General features: G+C 41.1%; 2 protein-coding genes across 2 annotated transcripts in view; both read right to left on the reverse strand.

The window, feature by feature from the left end:
* Positions 1-2,003: 2,003 nt before the first annotated feature.
* LOC131830066 (zinc finger protein 25-like) lies at positions 2,004-5,373 on the reverse strand. The gene is given in 2 exon segments (XM_059172473.1): positions 2,004-4,338; positions 4,340-5,373. Coding segments are annotated over 2 exon segments (993 nt in total). The 5' UTR covers positions 4,987-5,373; the 3' UTR covers positions 2,004-3,992.
* A 105-nt stretch (positions 5,374-5,478) lies between these two features.
* Positions 5,479-27,240, reverse strand: part of LOC131830132 (uncharacterized) — a 59,529-nt gene continuing 37,767 nt past the window's right edge. Inside the window, exons 6-7 of the mRNA XM_059172510.1 lie at positions 7,403-7,499; positions 5,479-5,562 (exon numbers count right to left, since the gene is read on the reverse strand). Coding sequence (XP_059028493.1) covers positions 5,541-5,562; positions 7,403-7,499 — 119 coding nt within the window. The 3' untranslated portion in view covers positions 5,479-5,540. The remainder of the gene's footprint in view (positions 5,563-7,402; positions 7,500-27,240) is intronic.

The raw sequence follows: 27,240 nt of genomic DNA on the forward strand, positions 1-27,240 counted from the left end.
TCCTAAAGGTCTGGGACTTCTGCCATATGCTACTGAGTCAAAGCAAGTCACGAGGCCAGCGAAGATAGAAGAGGATGAGGAAAAAAAAAAAAAAAAAGAAAGAAAGCAATATAGCTTTTTAGAATGGAATAAGAGAAGGAATTGATATTGTCTGATATTGTCTTTCTTTGACCACCATACTAACTGAAGATGGGCTATACTTCTAAATCAGCACAGGAACGTAAGAAGTGATAGAAGACTTGGGAGATGGATTCAGGGATTGGTGGGCTTTCAAAAATAGGAATGTTGAAGGACTGACTGGCTGGCTTTCAGTTGTAAAAGTTTGGTCACTGGAGTGAGGATGTAGCTGACTTTCTGACTGTACAGAACATAGTCATAGTGAATGCTATTGCCGATTGCCCTTCAGAATTGTGGAGCTTTTGGGCTGGCTGGTCCTCGTAAGCACGTGTGCTGATGAAAAACCCATCAGTTGATCTGGTGATCTGTTGTCTCTGATCCACTGACTCTTGTGGTTACTAATTCATGGATTAAAACTGTGGCCAAGAGGCAGGCAGTCTCTCTCCACCCTTCTAGATTTTGAAGGCCAGGAATATTTTATTCTCATCAGAGTATCGTAAAGTCTTTTCATTAGTACAGATTTTATTTTTTTAATTATTTTTATTAACATAATGTATTATTTGCCCCAGGGTTACAGGTCAATACAGACTTTATTCTTAATGACAGGTTTGACAGTTATTAGATTTTCCTCAAAAGGCAGTGATTTTTTAATTAACATATAATGTATTATTTGTTTCAGGGCAAAAAGCAATACTTCTTCATTTTTGATTGAAAAGCCAGGGGAAATTAGGAAACATATTTGCTCTCACAGCAGGTTGAAATAAAGAACTTCTCCAAAGGCATAGCTATAAGCAAGATGGCATGCTCATGTCAGTATTGGGTAGAGTATTGGTAACAGTATTCATCTACTCTCTTTGAGTATTCAGAAGTTACATAGACGACAAAGCAATTACTGAGTATCACAAGCAGGTGTTCATTAGTGGTCAACAGCAGACAAATCAAGCCATGTTTATGAAGTTGAGCTTCAAGAAAGTCCTCATTTGGAAAGGGCAGAAAAGTGGCAGGATTCAGATCGGAGTGGCATTTAGCAATCAGGAAGTTTAGGCAATAAAATAATGCTGCCAGTACTCTAGTAATACTCGTAATGTATGTTACTAGTAATGGAGCTGGTGGAGTTGGGTATTATAAGGTTTTTGTTACTAGATTATGCTAGTTAAGTATGACAAAGATGTTCATGGGATAGTGAGAAAATTATAAAATGATATAGGGAACACTGGCCGTTGACTTGAAAGAAAATAAGGGAGTGTTTTTTAAGTAAGGACCAATTAACAATTTGATTTAATTTAGACAATGCTTATTTTATACATGTACCGCTACATTCCATCAGAAAATGTTTCAATTTTATAAGAGTTCAACAAATAAAAAACACTTATTTGAAAAAATTCAAATGCTTAGGCGTTTAAAATATAAATACAATGTACAAAATAAATACACTGCACAAAACCACCCAGTCACAAATTGCTGTCTGCATCATTTCTGAAACGTAACATACAAAAAAGTACATCATATACATTGATTGTGGTGTTTTCAGCTCTAAGTAACAGAAAAACTTAATTTTGTAAAGTGCCAGACAGTAGCTGGGTAGGCTCTGTGAGCCATATGGTCTCTGTCAGAACTACTCAACACTTCTCTTGTAGTGTTGAAGGCAGCCTCAGGCAAAAGAGACAAATGAGGGGGCACCTGGGTGGCTCAGTGGGTTAAGTCACTGCCTTCGGCTCCGGTCGTGATCTCAGGGTCCTGGGATCGAGTTCCACATCAGGCTCTCTGCTCAGCAGGGAGCCTGCTTCCTCCCCTTTCTGTCTGTCTGCCTGCCTCTCTCTCTCTCTGCCTGCCTCTGTGCCTACTTGTGATCTCTTTCTGTCAAATAAATAAATACAATCTTTAAAAAAAAAAAAGAGACAAATGATATTTATTAGTGTTCTAATAGTGTTCTAAAACTTTATTTATGGACACTGAAATTTGAATATAATTTCACATGTCACAAAATATTCTTTATTTGCTTCCACCACTTAGAAATGCAAAACCACTCTTGGCTTGTAGGCTACAGAAACAGGTTTTGGGTCCCATCTGAATATCTGAGTCACTTGTGGGAAAAGGCACAACCAAGCCAAACCAAGGCACTACAGCAATAATGTGAGTGGTGAATGCTGGTAGCAAACTTTTTTTTCTCCAACATTATTGAAGAAATACAAATTATAATGATAATAATATCTAACATGTGCTTTTCTTGTGTCTCAGACACTATTCTAAGTGCTCTAAAAATATTAACTCATTTATACCTCAAAGCAATCCCATCATTATCACTTCTCTTTTATAGAAAAGGAAACAGAGGCACAGAGAGGTTAAGTGGCATGCCCCATGCTGGAATTTGAGCTGTGGCCAAAAGAGTTTGGAGTTCCCACTCTTAACCACTACAATGTTGCTTCTACTCTGAAGAAAAAGGCAGTGAAGAACATTCTTAAAACATACAAAATTCTAATGCAGATAGCTCTGCACCCCGCTAAAATATCAACAGTAAGATAGATACTACTACTTTACATAGCATTGTTTTTAGCTGTTTTTAAAAATAATTTGTCTTTTCTTATGAATAAATGTGCCCCTAATGTAAAATTCACTGACCTTTCTTAACAATTGGTTCAGTAACGTCTATATTCATTAAAAAATACAAAAAAATAGGAGAAAAAGAAACGTTACAATTTTAAAAGAACATTACACTTAAAATACACATTAGAGTAACAGGAGGAGTCACTGCCCAGACATAATGTGAAGTATGTTCACATTCGTGAAAACTACTGAACCAAAGCTACATATTTCCTTATGTACAAATACGGATGGATCCACGTGCACATAAACATCCACAGCCTGTCTTGCAGTGCGCTGACTCACATTAGTTCTACATACTAAAGGATTCTTCATATGTGTGCAAGGATGTCACCTGGTTTTTTCAATGTGTTTGTCCTTTTTAAAAAGCTTAAAATGGGGACGCCTGGGTGGCTCAGTGGGTTAAAGCCTCTGCCTTCGGCTCAGGTCATGGTCCCAGGGTCCTGGGATCGAGCCATACATGGGGCTCTCTGCTCAGTGGGAAACCTGCTTCCTCCTCTCTGTCTGCCTCTCCACCTACTTGTGATCTCTGTCTGTTAAATAAATAAAATCTTTAAAAAACAAAAAAGCTTAAAATGTCTGGACATTGGTAGGTTTCTTTAAAAAAAAAAAAAAACAAAACAAAGAAAACTCAAAAAGCAAAGAAAACCCCTCAGAATCTAATTGCTGCAACATGACTTCTGGCGTATCTGTTAACCCCACTCAGTACAGATTCTCCTTGAATTTTTGTCAAGAAACTTGCACATATCTGGAATGCTTGCAAAGGTTCTAGCCTGGCATCGTGGATCTGCAGTTCACGGAAGCAGCACTTCTCGATACAGGCGGTCTATGCAGTTACGCCTCTGAGTGCTCCAAGTGCACCTGGTGTCAGCGGTTTCGGAATGCTCAGGAAGGGGACTGATAGGAGCATCTCAGGTGAGCTTTGGCATCTACCGATGGCTGCCTTGTCAGAAAACTTCCTGATACTCATTTGTTTTTATAGGATTTCTCTCATGTGATTTCTGTGTTGTGCAATCTACTAGGACTTCTGAACGAATGGTCTCCCTCAGATTTTATAATTTGTCGGTTGTCTGGTACTTAGTTAAGTCTGACATGCTGTCAAAATCTCTCCCTTATAGATTTAAAGAATTTCTGTGTCTTTTGTTTTCTGTCAAGGCAGACTGTGACCAAAATTTTCTGAGATAGATAATATTCCTAAGTTTTTTGTCTTGTGTGAATTATCCAATTATTCTAAAGGATGAATTCCAAAAGAAGTTCCCAATACATAGTATTTTTCAGCTGTTTCCTTCTGTGTGTGTCTTCTGATGTGTGGTAAGTTTTGATTTCTGAATAAAAGTTTTCCTACACTCCTGACACTCATAGGGTTTCTCCCCTGTGTGTTTTCTCTCATGTATGATAAAATGTGACTTCTGAGAGAAGGATTTCCCACATTCCTTACATTCATAGGGTTTCTCTCCTGTGTGCATCCTTTGATGTAATCTGAGGACTGAATTCACGGAGAAAGATTTACCACATTCATGACATTCGTAGGGCTTCTCCCCTGTGTGTTTTCTCTGATGTTTCTTGAGGTCTGATTTATAGTAACAGTTTTTTCCACATTTATTACATTCAAAGGGTTTCTCCCGTGTGAGTTCGCTGATGTACTGTGAGGGCTGACTTCTGGTAGAAGCATTTCCCACATTCCTTACATCCATAGGGTTTCTCTCCTGTGTGAGTTCTCTGATGAGTTTTGAGGTGTGAATTTCTAGAGAAGAGTTTCCCACATTCCTTACATTTGTAAGGTTTCTCCCCCGTATGTGTTCTCTGATGTACTGTGAGGTGTGATTTCTGGGAAAAGGATTTCCTACATTCCTTACATTCATACAGTTTCTCCCCTGTGTGTGTTTTCTGATGTACCATGAGGTATGCCTTAACATAGAAGAACTTCCCACATTCATCACACTCCAAGGGTTTCTCTCCTGTGTGTGTTTTCTGATGTTCTACAAGGTGTGGCTTCTGGCAGAAGGATTTCTCACACTGATTACATTCGTAGGGTTTCTCCCCTGCATGAGTCCTCAAATGTCTACTAAGAGATGACAGGTGATAGAAAGTTTTTTTACACTCTTTACATTCATAGGTTTCCTCTCTGGTGGGAGTTTTCTGTTGTACTGTGCGGTCTCCATTTCTAGAGCCAGATTCCCTGTATTCCCTGGTTTGTCCTTCGAATGAATATGCTGATGTATTAGGAGGATAGACTTCTGGCAGAAGGACTTTCCACATTCGTTGCATTTATGGATTTTCTCTCTGGCTTGAGTATGCTAGTGTTTTGTGAGTTCTCCATTCCTGGGGAGGAATTTCCAAATTCAGTAATGTCTAAGGCACACTTGCTGAGAACCCAATTTCTAGAGACTTTTCCTGTCTAGAGATACAGAATCTATAGAGTAGATTCACAGTTTCTCCACTATGAATGTTCTCTGACACCCACTGTGGTTTACCATTTGGTAGAAGGAACCTTCCCCTGCATTGTATGCACAGAGTCTCTCAAATGCCTGAGACCTATCTACAATGCCTCCCTTACTGTGTACCTCAGAAGAATTAAAAGGCAACTTCAAAGCTGGAATATCTTGGTCCTACATAAGATCTCCATTATGGAAGAGAACTTTCCCATTTGGGCTATATGCTTCGGAATGCACTCCAGTGTTAGTTTTCTCACATTTAGTGTGAACTAGTGTGGTCCCACTTCCAATACTCGCGTTCTTATTCCAAGGCTTCTAATCTTAAAATCAAAAACTTGGACTTGCCTTTAATTTTCAGCTCAGATTTCCTGGCATTTCGCTCCTCTGTCATGAATTTTCCAGAGATCTTCTATAAAGAAATCCAAAATTTAGTACTATATAAATCTCAATGTTATTAGTATGGTTGTAGTGTTAATTCTTAGGCTTCAGGCCAATCTCCCCAAATAAAGAAACTCTCAAATGCAAATTTCTTCTAACCCACTGGTTTAGAAAAAACACATAAACATTAAAAACTATGGTACCAGACCCAGGAAGAAACGTAGTTATAAACCTAAGTACTTCTAGCACTTTACAAAAAATATGACTTTAAAAACTTGGGAGGAAAAAGTTAAGGGGTTGGGGAGAATAGGGAGCAGAGAAGAAAGGATCTTTAGAGTGCTGCTGAAGACGACTTTGGGACTCAGAATGCTGTAAGCCCATGACAGACAAGAAAGAGGAAGTCGGATGAAAAGAAAAATTAGTAGACAGCTATGTCTACTGGAATATCAGGGGAAAGATGAAACTGGATGGAAAGCTAACAGGTCTTTGTCGCTCAAAATTAATTTGCTTTGTTATTTTAGCAGACTGTAAACTTCTGCTTGCTTCCCTCTGTACCCGCACACAACAATCCGGATGCCAACGCTAACGGGATTTTCTGGGCACACCGGTTTCCCCGTGTGTGGAGGAACAGTTTCACACTTAGAGCTCTCGCTCTCAGGCTTGGTCTCCTGTTTTCATAGTTTAGTTCCCACCTCTCTGTTTCAATTTACTACATGATCTCTAAAGAATTACTCAACATCATTCTGGAACCCTTACTGACCTTCATATTTATTCATCTTTAAATGCTTGACAGAAACTGAAAGATTATGAGCAGAGGCTTGGGACTGGAATTTCGTAGCATTTGTGGGGAAGACAGAAGATGCTGCTTGATGAGAACCTGGACAAGGCTAACTGGGACACTCAGGAACCAAGATCCTGTGTGTCTCTGGTCTTAGGAAAGGGGGAACCCTTGTAGGAGTTACTGTGAAGGGCACAGAGAAGACAGTGCCTGCCTCTTACTAAAATTCACATTCAGTCTCTCAACAGATACCTAGTGAACAACTACTAGAAACCAGACATTGTTCCTGGTCCCGGCAACAGCTAAGTACACAAGTCAGGAGTATAAAAAAAAGCATTTACAGAAGCAGAGTGAGATCATCTTAGTAGTCTTTTGGCTTGTTTTTAGCTTTTTAAATCTTCATGTTACAATACTCCCGAGTAAGGTGTGCTAGATTTTAGAAGGGATAATAATTAATACTTTGTGTAAAAGGAGGCATCAGCTCTGAAATAATGTAGTTGAGGAAAGGCATAAAGGTTTATAATTTGATATTTCAGAGTTTAAAGAGAAAAAAGGAAGTTAATAAAAAAAGGAAGTTAATAAAACCGGTGTTGAAAATAACTGAGGCATCTCATTGTTAGCAAAGGGAGGGAAGGACATTTGGAGAAAAATTTATCATCAGATTTGAGATCACAGTGTTCTAGAATTCCAGTAACTGGGAATTCTAGAAGAAAGATAGAAATCTAAGATGGGGTTGGGCAGCAATTAGATTTCATATATAGGAAAGAGAAGTCTATTTTTAAAAGTGTGGCAAAGGAGGAATTTATGTGGAAAAACAAAAACTGGAGGTGTGATTTATGGTACTTGCATATGCAGATCCAAGAATCCTTGGGAGAGAGGAGGAAGCAGGCTCACCTTTGAGCAGAGAGCCCCATGCAGGGCTCGATTCCAGGACCCTGGGTTCATGACCTGAGCTGAAGGCAGAGGCTTTTTAACCCACTTAGCCACCCAGGCACCCCACTATAGGGCATTTTAAAAGATGCCTAAAAATATTTCATAATGCAAAAGGCACCAATCACCTCACTAGCAACAGGCGCCACAGGTCCTCACTCACCCGGGTAATTCCGGTATGGAAATTCCACTTCCAATATCCACAGTTTCTTTTCCTTGTTTCAGCTTGAAGACTGCATTCGACTTATTCACATGGTAACCTATTAATGGGAAAGTGTGTAATACAGATTACTTGAAATTTAACGGATTCTGAAGGATGAGGAAATGCAGCTTTAGCAGAACAACTGAAGGTCCCACTTAGGCTTGGCAGATGTTCATCTCATTCTGAGTAGCAATGTTAACAGAGATAAGCGTATACTGAGCAATCCTTTATATTATTATCTCCTTAATAACAGGCAATAATTTTACTTAAGACAATTTTTTTTAAAGAGATAGAGCACAAGTGAACGGTGGTGGGGGAGAGGTGGGAAGGGCAGAGGGAGAGGGAGAATATTTTTTTTGTTTTAAAATTTTATTTATTTACCTGACAGGGAAACAGGTCACAAGCAGGCAGAGAGGCAGGGAGAGAGAGAGGGAAGCGGGTCCCCTGCTGAGCAGAAAGACCAATGTGGGGCTCAATCCCAGGACTCTGAGATCATGAACCGAGCTGAAGACAGAGGCTCAACACACTGAGCCACCCAGGCACCCCCCAAAAGGGAGAATCTTAAGTAGCCTCCATGCTCAGCGATGACACAGGGCTTGATGTCATGACCCTGATATCAAGACCTGCGCTGAGATTAAAAGTTGGATACTTAACTGACTGAGCCACTCAGAAAGCCCCAGGATATTTTGTTTTAGGTACTGTTTTAAGGACTTTAAAATCACTAATTCATGTACTCTTTTGTAACAACTTTATAAGGTAGAAATTATTTTTATCCCCATTTTACAGATGAGAATACTGAGACCTAAACCCAGGCAGTCTGGCTCCATGGTCTCTGCTTTCAGCCACTCTACTATGCTATTATAGAGGGAAGAGGAGTAATCTCCACAGAGGCCAAACATCACCTAGTGCCTTTTTCAACAGAGAAGACAATGCAAACCAAATGAATGGGCAAACAAATAAACAAGCGCACAAACTAAACAAGCACACACAGTTTTGTTTAAAACTGATCAGACTTCTGGAACTACAACATGCATACAACATGTATGCTAGGACACGAGGTCTACAAATACCTCTGCAAGTTAAAAAGCCTCTTAGGGTTGAGAAGCTACAACAGGCACCCTCCCTAGCTCAATCTTTCCTACAAATTTCCCTTCTTACACACTCACCTCTACTGAACGAAAAACTCCCCACCCCCTTCTGCGCTTACTAACAGCAGCAGCATTAAACCTCAGGCCGCTTCTCCTCAAATTCTGCTCTGGGATAATCCAGTTCTCCGCTCCATTTTCCATGGATAACACTCTGAGTGTTGCAATATGCTGCATGTTAATTCGTCCCATAACATGATCTAGTCCACGATTTGTCATTTACAAAAGCCCATTACAACACCCCATGCTTTCTTCCACCTGGAACCAGAACACAGAAATCTTGAGCAAATGTGCTCCAGGTATTGCCATGGTTACACAGGCGGCAGGGGGTGGTGGTGGTGGTGGTGGTGGTGGTGGTGGTGGTGGTTAAGGGGAACGACTGCAGCGGGGACTCTGTGCAGACATCTGCGAAGTTCTAGATATGAGCTAAAATCGAATTGAATTTTCTGTTTAAGGAGATTTGGGACACTTCTTCGTTCATACTATGAAAGATAATATGTGTTTTTAAGCCTTTTTTTCATAGCAGAATCCTTTTGCGTAAGGTTTGAAAGTTGCAAAAATCCCTCCCATCTAGGTAGAAATCTTATTTGGTTTCATAGATCGTCCTTCATCTTCTAGAAAGCTGACTGTCTTACACAGTAAAAGGGTACCTGGGGTTTTCCAAATAAGTACTTTTCAGAGACTGATATTTAATTGTGCAAGGCTGAGGTTCAAATATGCTTGGAGAAGTATGTAGGAAAAATTTTAAGCTTGAAACTCCTTCTTGAATAATAAATATAAAAGTGTTCCTGGATTATTAATGGGATTGTCAGAGATAAATTTACTGTTTGATATTTTAGCAATTTGCAAAACTGATCTAAATTCTTTTTTAAACTCACCTAGGGATGCTCCCAAATTGGAACACACAAAGGAGGCTGTCAGATAAGGAAGAAATATCAAATAGTAATTATTGCCAAGTTTCAATTCAGTAAAGCTCCAGAAGGACAGAATTCATATGAAGAATACAGGTGAGGTTTTTGGCTTTTACTTTCAGATGCCCCCCCCCCCCCTTTTTGGCCCCATGAAGCTTGATTCTCTCTCCAATGATAGGAAGGATTCCAGAACTATTGCACACTCAGGTTTAAGGAATACATTTTCCCTTCCCCAAATCCCTCCCTCTCTCCACCCCTGAGCAGCTATCAGGAAATGCCTGAGTGGTAACGCTGTCCTTTTTTTCTGTGAAGGGAAAGCCTTCCTGATCCTTTTTATCAGTAGGAATATCTGACAAGGCAGGGATCAGATAATTCCCATTTCTAAATTGGCTAAAATTAACAAGTCAGGAAATGACAGATGCTGGGGAGGATCCGGAGAAAGGGGAACCCTCCTACACTGTTGGTGGGAATGCAAGCTAGTGCAACCACTCTGGAAAACAGCATGGAGGTTCCTCAACAAGTTGAAAATAGAACTACCCTATGACCCAGCAATTGCACTTCTGGGTATATACCCTAAAGATACAAACGTAGTGATCCGAAGGGGTATGTGCACCCAAATGTTTATAGCAATGTCTACAATAGCCAAACTATGGAAAGAACTTAGATGTCCATCACAGATGAATGGATAAAGAAGATGAGGTGGGGCACCTGGGTATCTCAGTGGGTTAAAGCCTCTGCCTTCGGCTCAGGTCATGATCCCAGCTTCCTGGAATCGAGCCCCGCATCGGGCTCTCTGCTCAGTGGGGAGCCTGCTTCCTCCTCTCTCTCTCTGCCTGCCTCTCTGCCTACTTGTGATCTGTCTGTCAAATAAATAAATAAAAATCTTTAAAAAAAAGATGTGGCATATATATTATGCAGCCATCAAAAGAAAATGAAATCTTGCCATTTGTGACGACGTGGATGGAACTAGAGGTTATCATGCTTAGTGAAATAAGTCAATTGGAGAAAGACAACTATCATAGGATCTCCCTGATATGAGGAAGTAGAGATGAAACGTGGGGGACTAAGGGGGTAGGAGAAGAATAAATGAAACGAGATGGGATCAGGAGTGAGACAAACCATAAGTGACTCTTAATCTCACACAAAAAACTGAGAGTTGCTGGGGGGAGGGGGGTTGGGAGAAGGGGGGTGGGGTTATGGACATTGGGGAGGGTATGTGCTATGGTGAGTGCTGTGAAGTGTGTAAACCTGGCGATTCACAGACCTGTACCCCTGGGGATAAAAATACATTACATGTTTATTTAAAAAAAAAGATGGAAAAAAAATGTAAGGGAAAGAGTGCTAGTCAAGACTTCTCTTTCAGAATTTGAAGACCAAGAACAGAGGACTTTTGCTCCTATTCTTTCATTTCTGCCTCAAATATGGACATGATTCTCTGTGGTGCTGATCAAGCCCACAACAATGAAGCAAAAAGAATGGGATGGAAGCCAATGTGCTAAGAAATAGTACATGTAAAGATGAGGGGCGCCTGGGTAGCTCAGTCGTTAAGTGTCTGCCTTTGGCTCAGGTCATGATCCCAGCGTCCTGGGAATGAGCCCTCCATCGGGCTCTCTGCTCCTTGGGAAGCCTGCTTCTCCCTCTCCTACTCCCCCTGCTTGTGTTCCCTCTCTCGCTGTGTCTCTGTCAAATAGATAAATATTTTTTAAAAAGTTTAAAGATGAAAAAGGACATTTGCCCCTGATGCCAGCATTGAGCTGGTCATTAAAAATCCACACCTGCTTTCCTATAGACTTCATATTTGAGACAAGTAAGCACTCATTATCTAGCCCATTAACAGGGTATTCTATTACTACAGCTGAATACATTCACTGTGAATATAGCTATAAATCAACATCTCAGACTGGGCTATTTGACTTACAATGTTTGTGTTGGCTACTTAGATGATGCTGAAAACACCCAGTCCACAAACAAGAAAGCAGACCCACATGTGCACCCTTCTCCTACAGATCATTAATGAATAATATGAACAATATGAATAATATGGGGATATTTAAAACATTTTTCCATACGAGTCTCTGTTCTAGACTTCACTGAACATTTTAAAATTTCAGTGTAAAAATCTCCCCATTGTAACCTTAAGATTCTTAAACTATGTGTGTAGGTTTAATGAGTCTTTACTTTGTGCTAGGCTCTGTGCTGAGCATGGAGAATCAGAAATGACAAGACAGTAGGCCGCCTGATGAAACCCAGGCTAACCGGGGATATGAAAATGGAAAGAGTCACATATTAAAATGTTGGGGGCAACTTTTGCCTGTAGGAGACAGGAAAGATGCGATAGAGGAGAAAAGAAAGGGACGTCTAGCTGGGGCGGTGATGGATAGGAAGAAGAGCACTCACCTGTCTTGCACTAAAAACTGCCCTCCCCTGCCCCCTGAGCAGGAAAGGGGGAGCAGGAGAAGCTAAGAAGGAGCCGACTAGAGAGAAAAGGAAGCATCATGTGTGCAGAGAGGGAGTCACAAAAAAAACGGCCCAGTGTGCTGTGGGGAGTAAGGGGGCTTGCAGAGCAGGCAGGATGATTTGAGAGGAGACCAGAGCAGGTGCCAGGGCAGATCATAGTAAATTGCTTACAGTTTATCCTATAGACAATGCAAAACAACAGGAGGTGTTTTACTAGTGGAGAGAAAGGCTCAGATTTCAGATGACTCATCATTTCAGTATTTTTCTGTAATGTAAATATAATACATAGCCAGGTGGATGTTTAAACAATACACAAGTATAAGAAAATGGAGGATTTCCTTGCCTTCCTACCTATCCTCTCTCAGAAGAGCTCCTAGTACTATTTGGTGTATATTCTTCTGGACTTTTTCTTTTTTGTGCATACTGTACCATCTATTTTATCTATTTATTCCTTTGCTTGCATCTGTCTCTGTCTCCCTGTATCTGTTTGTATATATCTCTCTCTATATAATAAATATAGAGAGATATGGATATAGGTATATAGATAAATATACAAAGATAAATATGGACATTTATCTTTTTAACAAAGATAGAAACACCAAGAAAGATAAAATGACAAACATAGGATATATTAGTAGCATACGATTTTGCCCGAGTATATTGTTGATATCCTTCCCTGCCAGCACATGCAGATTTATCTCATGAATTTCAATTTAAAGATTTTATTTGAGAGAGAGAGTGTGAAAGAGAGCATGAGATGGGAGAAGGTCAGAGGGAGAAGCAGACTCCCCATGGAGCTGTGAGCCTGATGTGGGACTCAATCCCAGGACTCCAGGATCATGACATGAGCCAAAGGAAGTTGCTTAACCAACTGGGCCACCCAGGTGCCCCTATCTTATTATCCTTAATATACATACTGTAATCTATGCCAGGGATTGGCAGCCTTCAGGCCCAGGGGCCAAATCAGCATGTCTCTGTTTTTGCAAATAAAGTTTTATTGGAACACAGTCATGCTCATTATTTTATGGATCATCTTTTTGGCCACTTTTTTGTTTTTTCATTAAGATTTGATTTATTTATTTGTTTTAGAGAAAGAGAGAGAGAGAGAGAGAGAGAGAATGCATGAGTCCACACAAGGGAGGGGCAGAGTGAGAGAGAGAATCCTAAGCAGACTCCATGCCAATCACAGACCCCGATGTGGGGCTAGATCCCACCATCCCAAGATCATGACCTGAGTTGAAACCAAGAGTCAGAGGCTTAACCAACTGAGCTACCCAAAGGCGCCCATCATTGTGGCTGCTTTCCTGATGTAAGAGCAGAGTCAAGTAATCATGGCAGAGATCATATAGCATGAAACCCCTAAAATATGACTATTTAGCTCTTTACAGAAAAAGTTTGCTGATTTCTGGTATATTAGGTAGGCATTAGAAAAAATGTCATTTTTTCCATATGATAGACACTTAAGTCACCCAACTGTTTTGTCACAAATAAAATGGGAACAAATGTTTGGATACATACATCCATACCCTTATGTGTGAGGAGAATCTTCTAGAAGTGGATTTGCTGTATGAAGAGATTATCGTTAAGGTTTGTTTTGTTTTGTTTTGTTTTTGGGAAAGAATCCTGGTAGCAGTGTGTAGGGGAGTCTGAGTAAGGAATCTTAGGACAAATGGATCAATTAGGAGGCTGTTCTTATCATCCAGGCCAGAGATGAGGAAAGTCCGAAGGTGAGAATGGGCAGAAGTGTTAGAACTGAAGCAAGAAATACCAAGAAGGCCACACTGGATAAAGTCAAGGTCGAAGGGGTGTTGTAAGTGCTTCTGGGTTTAAAATGCTCCTGAAATCACAAGGTGCGTAACTCACCCCCCAGAAGAAGAATAAACAACAAGAGAAATGTGAAGTTAAGGCAACATATTTCCCTGAACATCACTTTTATGACACAGCCATGTGAAACTCACACATGCACTTTCATTTTGTGACAAGCAAGATCATGAACTAAGATTTCTAATTCTTTGTATTACCAAAGTCAGCTATTTAAACCCAACAGTTCCTTGTGTGGCCATCTAAAGCCTTCTGTCTTTCCACCTTCCTGCGCATTGTGAGCCTTCCCTCAGGTCCCCTAGGCAGCCATCTTCATTACAATGCTTTCCTTCATGCACGGAAAGGTGGGTAACACACTCCTGAGGCTAACATCCCTGAGTCCCTCAAATTGAGATTACTGAGATGTTTATTCAGGTGCCTTTTTCTGCATCACATTTTCATAGGAAATCACGTGTTTCCTGTGTATATCCTCATACCACAAGTTAAACATATTTTCGTATTTTGTTAAAATTATTTCTTTCACTTGATGGCCATTTTTCACAAAGAATTAAATTTTCTATGCCATAGGCATTACTGATTACACTCAGATCACCAGAGGACTACAAAGTCATATGGATACAGAGAGACACTGGTACTGTCTAGGTTCACCCACGGCCTTTGGAACCATTCGGATCTAGGTGCCACGAAATTTCATTGAATCTGAGAGGAACCACATGAGGGCAAAATAAAAATTACTAAATCCGAAAATGCCATGGGGGTCAGCTGTACCCTCCAAGCATGTTCAACATGTTTTAATACAGAGCTTTTGTGACTATTGATGAGGGAGCAGGAGGCTGGCTGAGGACAAAGTAAAAGCTGGCGCCTTGCACCCCCTCTTCACCTGCTCCCCTCCATATGTGTAGCATTCCTCAGGCACCCCTGATTGCCATAAAACGATAAATAGTTAACTTGCAGGGATCGCAATCCTGCAGAACAGGAATCTCCCTTGCTCTACAGATGTCCTAGAGACCTAAACAGGAAGGGAGGTTACCTTATCAATAGCACAAATTTCCAGAGGCAAATAACTCTCGGTTCCTGAAGCCCTAATGTCCCCCTCCCACCATAAACTGGAGGAGACTGAGGTAGAAGGGAATGTAAATGATAGCCGGATCATAATACCCCACCAAGAATCTCCCAACTATCTTGACGTTAATGCCTGACCTAAAGACGATACCGATCAAGCCATAAGGGCAAGGACTCCACCCCGGCACCTTGTAGGCCCTCCCTAACATGTGAGAACTCTGTTGAAGCCTCCCATCCCTTCACCACCTCCCCCCAACTGCAAGGTATATAACATGCCCACCCTCACAACCCGGGACAGCAGCTCTTCCTGCCCACGGGTCCTGTCCCCGTGCTTTAATAAACCACCATTTTGCACCAACGATGTCTTAAGAATTCTTTCTTTAGTCGTCGGCTCCGAACCTCCTCACTCCACCGAACCTGACTTAGGTTCAAGAACTTCATCATCAACTATTAAACCAGAATGCTCTAAAATCCAAAAACCACTTTATTATTTTTTTTTAATTTTTTTTAATCAAAAAACACTTTAAAAATGAGTTGATACTGGGATGCCTAGGCGGCTCAGTCATTTAGCATCTGTCTTTGGCTCAGGTCATGATCCCAGGAATCTGGGATCGAGCCCTGCCTTGGGCTCCCTGCCTGGTGGGGAGCCTGCTTCTCCCTCTACCACTCCCCGTTCTTGTGTTCCCTCTCTCGCTGTGTCTCTCTGTCAAATAAATGAATAAAATCTTAAAAAAAAAATGAGGTGATAGATACCACATTTGTGGTTTGTTTGCTGTTTATCATGGCAATTTTTAAGAGAAAAGGAGGTGCCATAAGAGACAGAATCTGATCAAAAGAAAGCTAAATGTCCAAAAGAATAGGTAAACTGAAAACAAATGATTCTAGATCCTGAGGAGGAAAAAGTGATGGAATGACGGAGTGATCTAGAAAGAGAAGAGCTACAGCAGCAAAGCTGACAGCAAAATTTCATGATTCCTCTTGGAACACGGGGTTTATACAAATGTTCTACATACTGAATAGGTCAGCAATCATACAACCAGACTTTCCATTTGAAAGCAAAGATCCTGTGGCTGTCTCTGTCTGGGAGAACCAGATTTCTTAGCTCTGGCTGACAAAAGAGCGACATAGATGCATTTGCTTGAGACTTCTGAGATCAGATCCAGGGAAATAGGGGCTAGGACAAACAAAGCCCCCCCCCCCACCCTTTTTAAAAGATTTTATTTATTTATTTGTCAGAGATCACAAGCAGGCAGAGAGGCAGGCAGAGGGAGAGGAGGAAGCAGGCTCTCCACTGAGCAGAGAGCCCTATGCGGGGCTCGATCCCAAGGACCCGAAGGCAGAGGCTTTAACCCACTGAGCCACCCAGGTGCCCCAACAAAGCCCTTTCTAATGGCCACCCAAGGGTGCCACATGCAGGTGGTAATGCAGAGTGCCCTTTGCTACCGACTGCCCCAGATCTCCCCCTCTGGAATGATCCAAGTCCTCACCACCCCCCCCGCCCCCCCATAAAATAGCTGAATTGAAGAAGAAATTCAGAACACTGATGTGTAAAATCATGCAGGACACGTTCTGGGGAGAAAAAAAAAAATCACTGATGTTCTGGCCTGGCCCCCATGGAGAAGTCGGGAAAGGCCAAAGTTCTAATGCAGGAAAATGTTCAATCTGGAAAATGTTCTGACCCTAAACAAGCAATTTCCACAAGATCTAAGTATTTCACTAAAGGAAGCATCAGATACAGGAAAAAAGCAAGAATTCAATACTAACAAAAGCTTAGAACAGTTACCCCTCTATTTCTCACTGCATGTTTTTTTATTTTTATTTTATTTATTTATTTTTTAAGATTTTATTTATTTATTTGACAGACAGAGATCACAAGCAGGCAGAGAGAATGAGGAGGAAGCAGGCTTCTTGCTGGGCAGAGATCCCGATGCGGGGCTCGATCCCAGGACCCTGAGATCATGACCTGAGCCGAAGGCAGAGGCTTTAACCCACTAAGCCACCCAGTCGCCCCCGTTTTTTTATCTTTAAACCTACATTTATAATTCATTTCATCCTGCCCTGCAGTGGATTTTTTACATGTATTTTCACCAGGCTGAGCTCTCCTTGAAGGCACAATTCCCACTTTAATCATCCTTGTCTCCCCCTCATGCCCCTCCATCCTTTCCCAACTCCAGTAACCACGAGGCATCGTAACGGTCATATAATTTTACCCCCTTCTGACTGCTGCCAAGTCTTTGTTTCAGTATTTTCCAGAAAAGGCATTCCCTTGAAACAACCTGATGGAAAGCAATACTTTGAAAGTGAACGCTGATCCTGAGGTATGCTTTATGAGAAAAAAATTTCTGCAGCCAAACAGATTTGAAAGATGGGATATATGCTCTTCTCCTCTCAGTTCCCAATGTACATGAGCAAGTTCAAGGCTCCAAGAAGACCTGTAAGAAGATCAGTTCAGTCCTGCTTAGCCCCGTCTTCCCTGTTTTGCTAAGAGTACATTTTTTGTTTTAATCATATCTATAGAAATACTTTGGAAATACTGCACTCTAGAACTTTGCTACTTGTGGTGAGTGTGCTAAGTGTGGTCCCCATGGTCACCAGCACAGACATCACCATGGAGCCTGTCAGAAACACCCCCAGTGATTCACATACATTAGTGTTGGTAAACACTATGGAACACACCTAAGGAAGCTCTGATGTCCTGGAAAGGGCGTTAGCCTGGGAACCAGATAGATCCATCTGATTGCATCAATTACAAATCACTTGCTCTCCTGCAAAAAACTACACATCTTGTGTGGTCATGGCAAACGTAATACATAAATCACCTAGCCCATGATAATCAATAAATAATAGGAATTAATAGTATTCCTGCTCAACAAATGTCAAGCAAAACCACAAATAACATTAAGCGTTTACTGTAGCCTAAAGTTGAAGAGGGTAATGTTTGAAACTCCTCTCTTTGCAGTATTGGTAGTCTACATTGACTTATGATGCAGCATTGGTAGTCTACATTGACCTTGGTTATTCATCGTGGGTTTCAGTAACCCTTGGTGAGACTGTGTGCTGTGACACATGTATTTTTTTCCCTCTGGTTTTCTCTGCATTTTATTTTCTCTGTAGGACAACATGACTATTTGGTGATAAGCTCTCAGAATTCCAGTTATTTATACAAGCCTTTTCTTCTTACTTCCTCTCTCCCATTTCTGGCATCGCTTTTTGTTAAGAAAATACTCATTTTATTCAGTTTACTGCATCACTAGTTTGATTCGACCCCTTCCAATTTGACCATATAAATGCATACCGGATATACTCCCTGCTTGAGGGTCATTCTACCACGTTTCATACAGCCTTATACCAAATAAAGTGGGTGAAAGTCAGAAGCTGGGCTCTTCCCCACAAAGCCACTTTTGGTAAGAAACCTTCAATTTTTATGACCACCTTGACACCCGTGACACCAAGATTAAACTGCTGGTCTTTTATCCTCAAAATGTGTCTTCCGTTTATTCCTGTCAAATGCCAGATTGTCAAAATAAAGTCTGCATAGGCTTCTACTGTCTGTTGCTATAAACAGTTAGCATCACAAACATCATAACTAGAAAATAATAAATCATTAACCGCACTTGACCCTGAACAGGACCTATTGCCATAGGGATGCCGACTTAAACAAACAGCCAGTGAGGCCCAGGGGCCAGTGGCAAAGGGACCTTTGGGTTTCCTGGGAGGCAATGGAAAGCAATGAGGAGGACAGAGATGGATTCCCAGGCTTCGTGAATAGAGAGAGACCTATAAAGAGGTTTGCTTGCTTCCACTGTGAAAGACCAACATCTCTCCAGAGAAACCAGGACAGAACAGTGGCGACAACACTAGTACCTTCCAGAACATTCCGAGTGAGGCACCCTGTGTGTGATACAGTACCCTCATCTCTAGAATGAGGGAATAAAATGATCTCCGGGTCTCTTCCATTTCCAGACTGTTATAAGTTTATGTTTCCAGACAGACCTAGGAATTCCCCCCCCCCCCCGCCAACCCCGGAATTTTCCGAGCTGCAGAGCATGGTAAAAATGACAGAAAAGGCTTTCTAGGGTCATATAATTTCACACCAGTGGTGGTCAGTCAACTGAATGACCAAATTCCTTCACATGATCGTACTTGTTATCCCACAAAAGGCAATTTTAGGCTCACGGGACAAGACTTTTGAATAGTAACTATGTGGAGTATGTCTTTACCTGTTCGGGATTTGTCAAGCCAGGAGATAAATATGAGAAGTGGCTACAGAACAGCCTCTCTTTGCCAAAAATATTCTATTGAGTTAACAAAGCCTAATTTATCAACCTATTATGCTGTCGTCAGACACTCCCAAGCCAGCAAAATTCTCTTCGGTGAAGAAAAACTGCAGGCACACAGGACAGGAAAGGACTCTGAGAAGTGGGGTTCCCACAGCAGCTGCACGAAAACCCTCGGATCCAGAACGTATTCCACTGACCCATCTGTCCCAGACCCGTCTCATGTCCGATCCACACCTCGGAGCAGCTGATCTGCTCCGAGGACTCCCAGAGAAAGCATCCACCTTGGGTGGACACTCACTCGCGGTCCATCTACCAAACAGCCTCTGTGCTAATTCCCTCCTCTTTCCCTTCTGTTCTCACGGACAGTCTTCTGCTTACAAAGCATAATTCTTCCAAGTCCACATCAATTTCATTATCCTTTTTTGGGTCCAAATCTTCAACATGAAATTCAAGGGACCCTGTCATTAACTTAACATTCTTTTTGTTTGTTTGTTTTGGCTTTTGTTTGTTTTTCAAGATTTATTGATTTATTATTTGAGAGAGCATGAGCACATGTGGTGTGGGGAGGAGCAAAGGGTGAGGGAGAGAGAGAATCTCAAAGCAGACTCTGTGCTGAGCGTGGAGCTGACTGTGGGACTTGATCTCACGACCTGAGATTGTGACCTGAGCTGAAATCAAGTCAGATGCTTAACGGACTGAGCCACCTGCGTACTCCAACTTATCATTTCTAAAGAGGAATATAAAACAACCTAAAAATAAATAAGTGATTGGAGGTGGCAGAGTCACTTAAATCACTGACCCATGCACAATAGGGAAGCAGTTGGCAGCACTGTAAGCTTATAATATTAATGCTCAACTTACCCCCAAGAAGAAAGCTCATGGAAGACAAACGTTTTGGGTTTCTTAGTGTCACAATCTGGAAAATAACTAATACATTTTCTTTTCCCCTGAATACTGAAGGAATTCATGGGAATTCCTAAGAGTACTTTTTCAGGAGGGTCCAATCTCCAGGCCACAGAAAATAATATTTACCATCTTCCATTTCATAGCACATTGGTGCTTTCAAAATATTACACCATATTTATTTGGGATTACTGTTCATTTGACACAGTACTGTACAGATTACTATTTCTGTCTAGACTATGCTGCTTAGCCACCTGACTTAAAATGGGGTTCATGTCTTCAAAATCACTCAATTTTAGGGATCACTCAATTTCAGCTCAGGTCATGATCTCAGGGTTGTGAGATCGAGCCCCGCATTGGACTCCACACTCAGTAAGGAGTCTGCTTGAGATTCTTTCCCTCTGCCCTACCCCCAACACTCTCTTTCAGATAACTAAATAAATCCTTATAAAAAGTTTTTTAAAAAACTACTCAATTTTGTCATCTGTACAATGGAAATAATATTTCACAAATTCACTGTGAGGTTTAGATATTATATTTATGATATACTGAAAAGTTAAAAAAGCTATTTGAATGCTAGACACTCTTTTGCATGCCTGGAAGAGGTCAGTGCAGCCCCCACTTAAATGCTAGTCAATGTTCATAATAGTGTGTCATGTTTCTCACTTACTGTCTCCCAACGCTAAGGCTAGTGCTTTGGTTTCAGTTATAGGCAGTGGTTGTTCCTTTTTGTTTGCATGTTTTCTTTGTTACAGGAAGCTAATTTGCTGTACATGCACCTTGTTCTTGCATAAAAATAAAAGAGCAAAAGGGAAAAAGGGAAAAATGGGTTCCATTTGCAACAATTTAATAGCTTTCATCTTAAAACCCTATATTTGCTAATGCTATCAAAAACAGACCTCAAAAACTGCCACAGGATTTTATAAGGGTTGTACAATTATGACTGTATAAGGATAATTATCTTTGCCACTTTTACAAAGCATCTTATAACAACAGGAAATTTCATTTTTGACACATTTTCAGCTTGTGATTCACTATAGCTTCTACAATCTTACGTGGTTCCAACCATCTATATCATGGCAGGTGGCTTAATTTCTTTCTAAAATTTAATACCTTGTAGTTTCACTTAATTTTACTTACTTTGTGATTGCTCATCTTACTTGCCAAGGATAGAATTAACCCTAATCTTATATTTTGAGATTACGATTCCCTTTGGATTTGGAATCCTCTACAAATTTAATGAATGTGCTTATTATACCCTCCTTCCTGTCACTCGTGAAATTATGCAGAAAGACTGAGGGGGAGAAAGCTGAGCAAAGGCAACTATTGAAAAATGTATTTCATTTTCCTGCAATGTTAGACAGAGGCTCAAATTCTCCCACATTAATTAATGAGGACATATGACAAATGCCTTCATTCATTCCATTGACCTTTATGATGCACCGGGTGCGCACTACACATTTTGTGATGTGCAGTGGGGACTTTGAAAAGGGTGTGTCATGGATTCTGCTCTCAAGGGGCTTGCAATTTATTGAGAGGTAACTTGTAAGCCTCAAGGAATAATACAAAATAAAACAGAGACATGCCATAATGCTAGGTAAAGTGAAAAGCTGAAAAACTGGAGATGAAGTCATAAACACTTCTCTTGGGGAGAAAAGAAATCCACAGACTCTCATTTGGGACATGATGGCTGAACTAGGATTTGAGGAGCTGCAAAGAGAGGGAGAGTTCTGGAGTTCTGTTGGGTGTGACTGCCCACTGCGTGTGCAGAAGGAAACGACCCGAGGTTGGGAGATGGACCCAAGAAAGGAGTATCAAAGCAATCTTCAGAATACACAGGCTGGGGAGAATTTGTATTTCACCCATCTGGAGTGGAAAGGTCTCCTGACACGTGGGACATCTGGCAAAGCACTCCGAAGGCACCACTGCAGGAGTAAGGCCACAGTAACTTTAGACCAGAGACTTCAGGGAGTCTCCTAAAAATGTTAAACAGAAGTATCAAAGAGCTTGAAGTGTTTCCAACTTAAATGCATCCCAGAACAAAGATAAAAATTTTATTTTATTTTATTTTATTTTTTTTTTAAAAGATTTTATTTATTTATTTGACAGAGAGAGATCACAAGTAGGCAGAGAGGCAGGCAGAGAGAGAGAGAGGAGGAAACAGGCTCCCCGCCGAGCAGAGAGCCCGATGTGGGACTCGATCCCAGGACCCTGAGATCATGACCCGAGCCGAAGGCAGCGGCTTAACCCACTGAGCCACCCAGGCGCCCAAGATAAAACATTTTAGAGGGATACAAAGTAACAGTAACCCATAGAATAAAATTCACAATGTCTGGCATCAAATCTAAAAGTCCTGAGACATGCAAACAAACAGAAATGTGCGATCTCTAATGAAGAGAGAATCAATAGAAATGAGTCTGGATGTGAAATTGATGGCATCATTAGTAGATAAGGACATTGAAGGAGCTTACACACACACACACACATACAGTGTTGAGAGAGTCAACTAGGAGGATGGTAACAGGATCATACAAGACGTAAGAAGAACCAAATCAGAGATGCTTGGGTAGTTCATGGACTTGGACCATGATTCCAAAGTCTTGGGATCGAATCCTGTATCAGTCTCTTTGGACGTCAGGTGGCCCGCTTCTCCCTCCGTCTGCTGCACTTTCTCTCTCTTAAATGGATAAATAAAATCTTAAAAAAAAAATAAAAATCAAGGGGCGTCTGGGTGACTCAGTGGGTTAAGCCTCTGCCTTCAGCTCAGATCATGATCTCGGGGTCCTGGGATCAAGCCCCACATCAGGCTCTCTGCTCAGCGGGGAGCCTGCTTCCTCCTCTCTCTCTGTCTTCTTCTCTGCCTACTTGTAATCTCTCTCTAATAAAACTAAAGTAAAAAAAAAAAAAGACTCAAATCAAACTCCTGTGGGAAAAATATACAGTGTCTGATATTTAAAAAAAGAAAAAAGAATGGAGCTTCAGTGAGAAGTGGGACATCAGATGACCAAATGAATGGGAATGAGATTTCCCTAAAAGGGGACAGAATGGGGAGGAAGGGGGGTAGACAAAATGAAGAAATACTGACAGAAAAATTTCCAAATCTGATGAAAACTATACACCCACAGATTCATGAACCTCTAAAAATGCCCAAGAGAAGAAATAGGAAAAAAAAATTCACCAGGGGACATCATAATCAAATTGCTTCAAACCAGGGATAAAGAGAAAATCCTAAAAGCACCTGGAGAAAAACACCAATAATGTGGAGCAGAAAAGGTTAAAAAAAAAAAAATATATATATATATATATACACATACATGTATGTGTGTGTGTGTGTATATGACTGCAGACCCTGGTCCGAGTCAATGCAAACCACAAGCAAAAAGAGCAACCCCTTCTGAGAGAAAAACCAGCCATCCACCTGGAACTTAGAGGACAGCTCAAACACAAGGGTGACAGAAGAAGAGATGGAGTTCACTAATGTAAAAAGGTATGCTGGCGAGAAGAGGTGCTGTGAAATCAGGGAGCATACCAGAAAGGTACCAGGGTGGTTCACGGAAGGGCAGAGTGGCCAAGAGGGTGGAAAGACAGGTGAAAACAGACTGAAGGGCCCCTTGACTTTCACGCTAAAATAAACGATTTTTTTAAAGCCCAGTCGGCACATCTGTGTAAATCTTATATTTTTATTTATTTCTTTTTAAATATTTTATTTATTTATTTGATAGATCACAAGTAGGCAGAGAGAGAGGAAAGCAGGCTCCCTGCTGAGCAGAGAGCCTGATGTGGGGCTCGATCCAAGACCCTGAGATCATGACCTGAGCCAAAGGCAGAGGCTTAACCCACTGATCCACCCGGACACCCCATGGAAATTTTAAAATGGGATGATATGCTGCTGCCCTGTATTTTAGAAACCCTGTCCTGATTAAAGACTGCAGAACCAACTGGTGTGCCAAATTTTGGTGTGTGTGCGTGTGTGCATGTATGTGCATGTGTGTATATATGTAAAATTATATATTATATAACAATATATTACAGAAAAACTATAATTATTGATAATATGACCATTAAATATAAATAGATCCACAGATAATAAAAGGCACATCTTAGAAGCTGGTTACAAATTATTCCATGAGGCCTACGTAAAAAAATTGACATGCTTACTCCTTCCTCAGCTAAGTACTCAAAATTGGGTTGTAAGGAAAGAGCACGAGGCCGGCACTCATTTCCCCTGTGACTTCCTGCCCGTGTGAAAACACAACACATGGCACAGCCACACCCATGTGCCCATTTCAAAATCTCCTAATTTTATAGTTTCTTTCAAAACAGATTGAGAGTAACAATATGATTACTGTTGCTGCTTTTATGCACAAACTGCCGACCAAATTTAGGGATCTGAAAAGACACGGTCAGTGTTGTTCCATCTTGAATGATAAAAAGGTTGGAAAATGGGGTAGTTTCTGTAATCTCTCGTTTTGTGGTTACATGGCCATTTTTTATTCAGCATACTGAAGGCCCCTCATTTTATTTACTTATTATTATTATTTTTTGCTTATACTTCCTTTCTTAAAGTATGACTGGTACCCATCCATAGCCTTGCTTCCTCTTTGATAAACTGATACAAAACAAAAGCCCAGGTAATAGTGAAGAGATGATATATTAAAAAGCTTGTTACTGAGTTAACATTCAGCCCAAACTCTGTTTGCATGCATTTTAAAGTATGAGTTTCCTTACTGCTGACGTCCACAAGCCTTCTGGACCCTCTTAAGTGAACCATGGAGTTAGGAGGAAAATGCCCACCCCTGCTTTTATGATTTGGGTATGGAGCCATTTATAAATCTGAATGCTCAACCACAGACACGGAGGGGAACCTACAAGTTCAAGCACCAAGGACCTGATTAGAAGACAGTTTGTACAGCTCATTCCCCAATCCCTTCCAAAAGATGCTTCAAGCTTTGAGTTTCCTGAGAGGAGGCCTTCTACAGACAGCTGTGTGAGAACTGGGGATCGCATTCACCAAGTCCAAATTCTGCTATGTGAATATTTATAAAACAAAGTTGTCTGCTTCTGAGATTCACCTGTAACGGCAATAATTTACCAAAACCACAATAGTGTCTATAATATAAGAATTTTCCTGGGCGCCTGGGTGACTCAGTCATTAGGCGGCTGCCTTCGGCTCCAGTCATGATCCCAGGGTCCTGGGATGGAGGCTCACATCGGGCTCCCTGCTTGGCAGGAAGTCTGCTTCTCCCTCTCCCACTCCCCCTGCTTGTGTTCCCTCTATCTCTGTGTCTTTCTGTCAAATAAATAAATAAATAAAATCTTAAAAAAAAAAAAAAAGTTTTCCTAACAGGGGAAGAAGAAAACCAAAACCAGTATTATTATAAAATATAATCTTCCCTTTGAACCAGTTATATTCCAAAGGGCTTTGGATAGATAAGCCAATTTAAAAAAAATTGAAACATTTAACAATTTTAGTTATTTGAATCTTGTGAGGCATGAAGATAACTCTTAGAATGTCGGGTAAATATAGAATCATTTACATGTATGTTTTTATGTGTTCATGTTCCAGTAAGCCCTTGCCAACCATTTTCCACCTTGGTTGCTGGGATCGGAAGATACCCTCCACTGACTCAGCATTCATTCGCCAAGAGATACTATGTAGGGCCGAGAGCTCGATACTACAAGGGGAGACAGAGGGGAACAAAATATATGTCCTGACTACCACTTAAGACACAATGGTTAAAAATGTCAGATGCAGAAGGTTCTTTCCTAATGACAATTTTGAGACATTTATTTAAAGTTTCAAGAGCTATAGTCCTTGAAAAGAATTATCTAAGGTCAAGGCAAGCTTTTCCTTATCCCCAATCTACCCTCAACTGGGGTCTTCAATTTGGATATTTGATTCTCTTTCTGAAAAAAATCTAGGTAGCTAGCTAAATTTCTACATTCCTGTTTGGATTTGAGAGGGCAGATGTCAGAGGCTGAGATTACATTGGTGACAGGCAACAGAGAGTACTCCTCTGCAATGTGTTAGCCTTGACTAGAATAATGGTCAGTGTGACTAGGCTGTGCCCGGCCTTCGTGCCAAGTTCAGAAGAGTTGCATTAGATATTCAGCATTACCAACCACCTCCAATAATTGCAATTTATGCACCAAACTGCTAAGATCTGTTACTGTTTTGTTGGGCAGTGCTGGGAATTATTTAATTCTACTAATTAACTTGGATTTCTTAACTGCACATAAGATGTTTGCAGTTGACTGACTGCTTCTGACCCAAGAGTAATTCAGGAAGAGTGAGTGGCACTTAAACATTTTCATTTCACCAGGATTAAGTGCTTAAGTCCCTGCTGCCTTTATTAAGGTACCTGCCTCCCTTTCTCTTTCATGAGATGGGCAAACAGAATGCATTAGCATTCAACATTCAATGACCAAATGTTTACTGAGCTTTAAGGTAAGAAAAGTGAAGGATTAAAATGGATTGCTTATATTGAACTCCTATTTTACACACCCCCTGGCAAGTACTTAAAAAATGACTTTCACATCTATCATCCAGAAATTCTTTTTTTTTTTTTAAAGATTTTATTTGTTGGGACCCCTGGGTGGCTCAGTTGGTTGGACGACTGCCTTCAGCTCAGGTCATGGTCCCGGAGTCCTGGGATCGAGTCCCACATCGGGCTCCCAGCTCCACGGGGAGTCTGCTTCGCTCTCTGACCTTCTCCTCGCTCATGCTCTCTCTCACTGTCTCTCTCTCAAATAAATAAATAAAATCTTAAAAAAAAAAGATTTTATTTGTTTTAGAGAGAGAGGGCAAGAAAGCATGAGCTAGCAGGGGGAGGTGCAGAGGGGGAGGCAAAGAGAATAAGAAACAGACTCCGTATGAGCGCAGAGCCCATGTGGGACTCAACCCCATAACTGAGAGATCAAAGCTGGAGCCAAAACCAAGTCAGACACTTAACCAGTGGAGCCACCCAGGTGACCGACCCCCAATCCAAACATTCTTTTTTTTTTTAAAGATTTTATTTATTTATTTGACAGAGAGAAATCACAAGTAGATGGAGAGGCAGGCAGAGAGAGAGAGAGAGAGGAAGGCAGGCTCCTTGCCGAGCAGAGAGCCCAACGCGGGACTCGATCCCAGGACCCTGAGATCATGACCTGAGCCGAAGGCAGCGGCTTAACCCACTGAGCCACCCAGGCGCCCCGAATCCAAACATTCTTAATCAGGA

The sequence above is a fragment of the Mustela lutreola genome, chromosome 4, assembly GCF_030435805.1.
Source record: "Mustela lutreola isolate mMusLut2 chromosome 4, mMusLut2.pri, whole genome shotgun sequence".
Lineage (NCBI taxonomy): Eukaryota > Metazoa > Chordata > Mammalia > Carnivora > Mustelidae > Mustela > Mustela lutreola.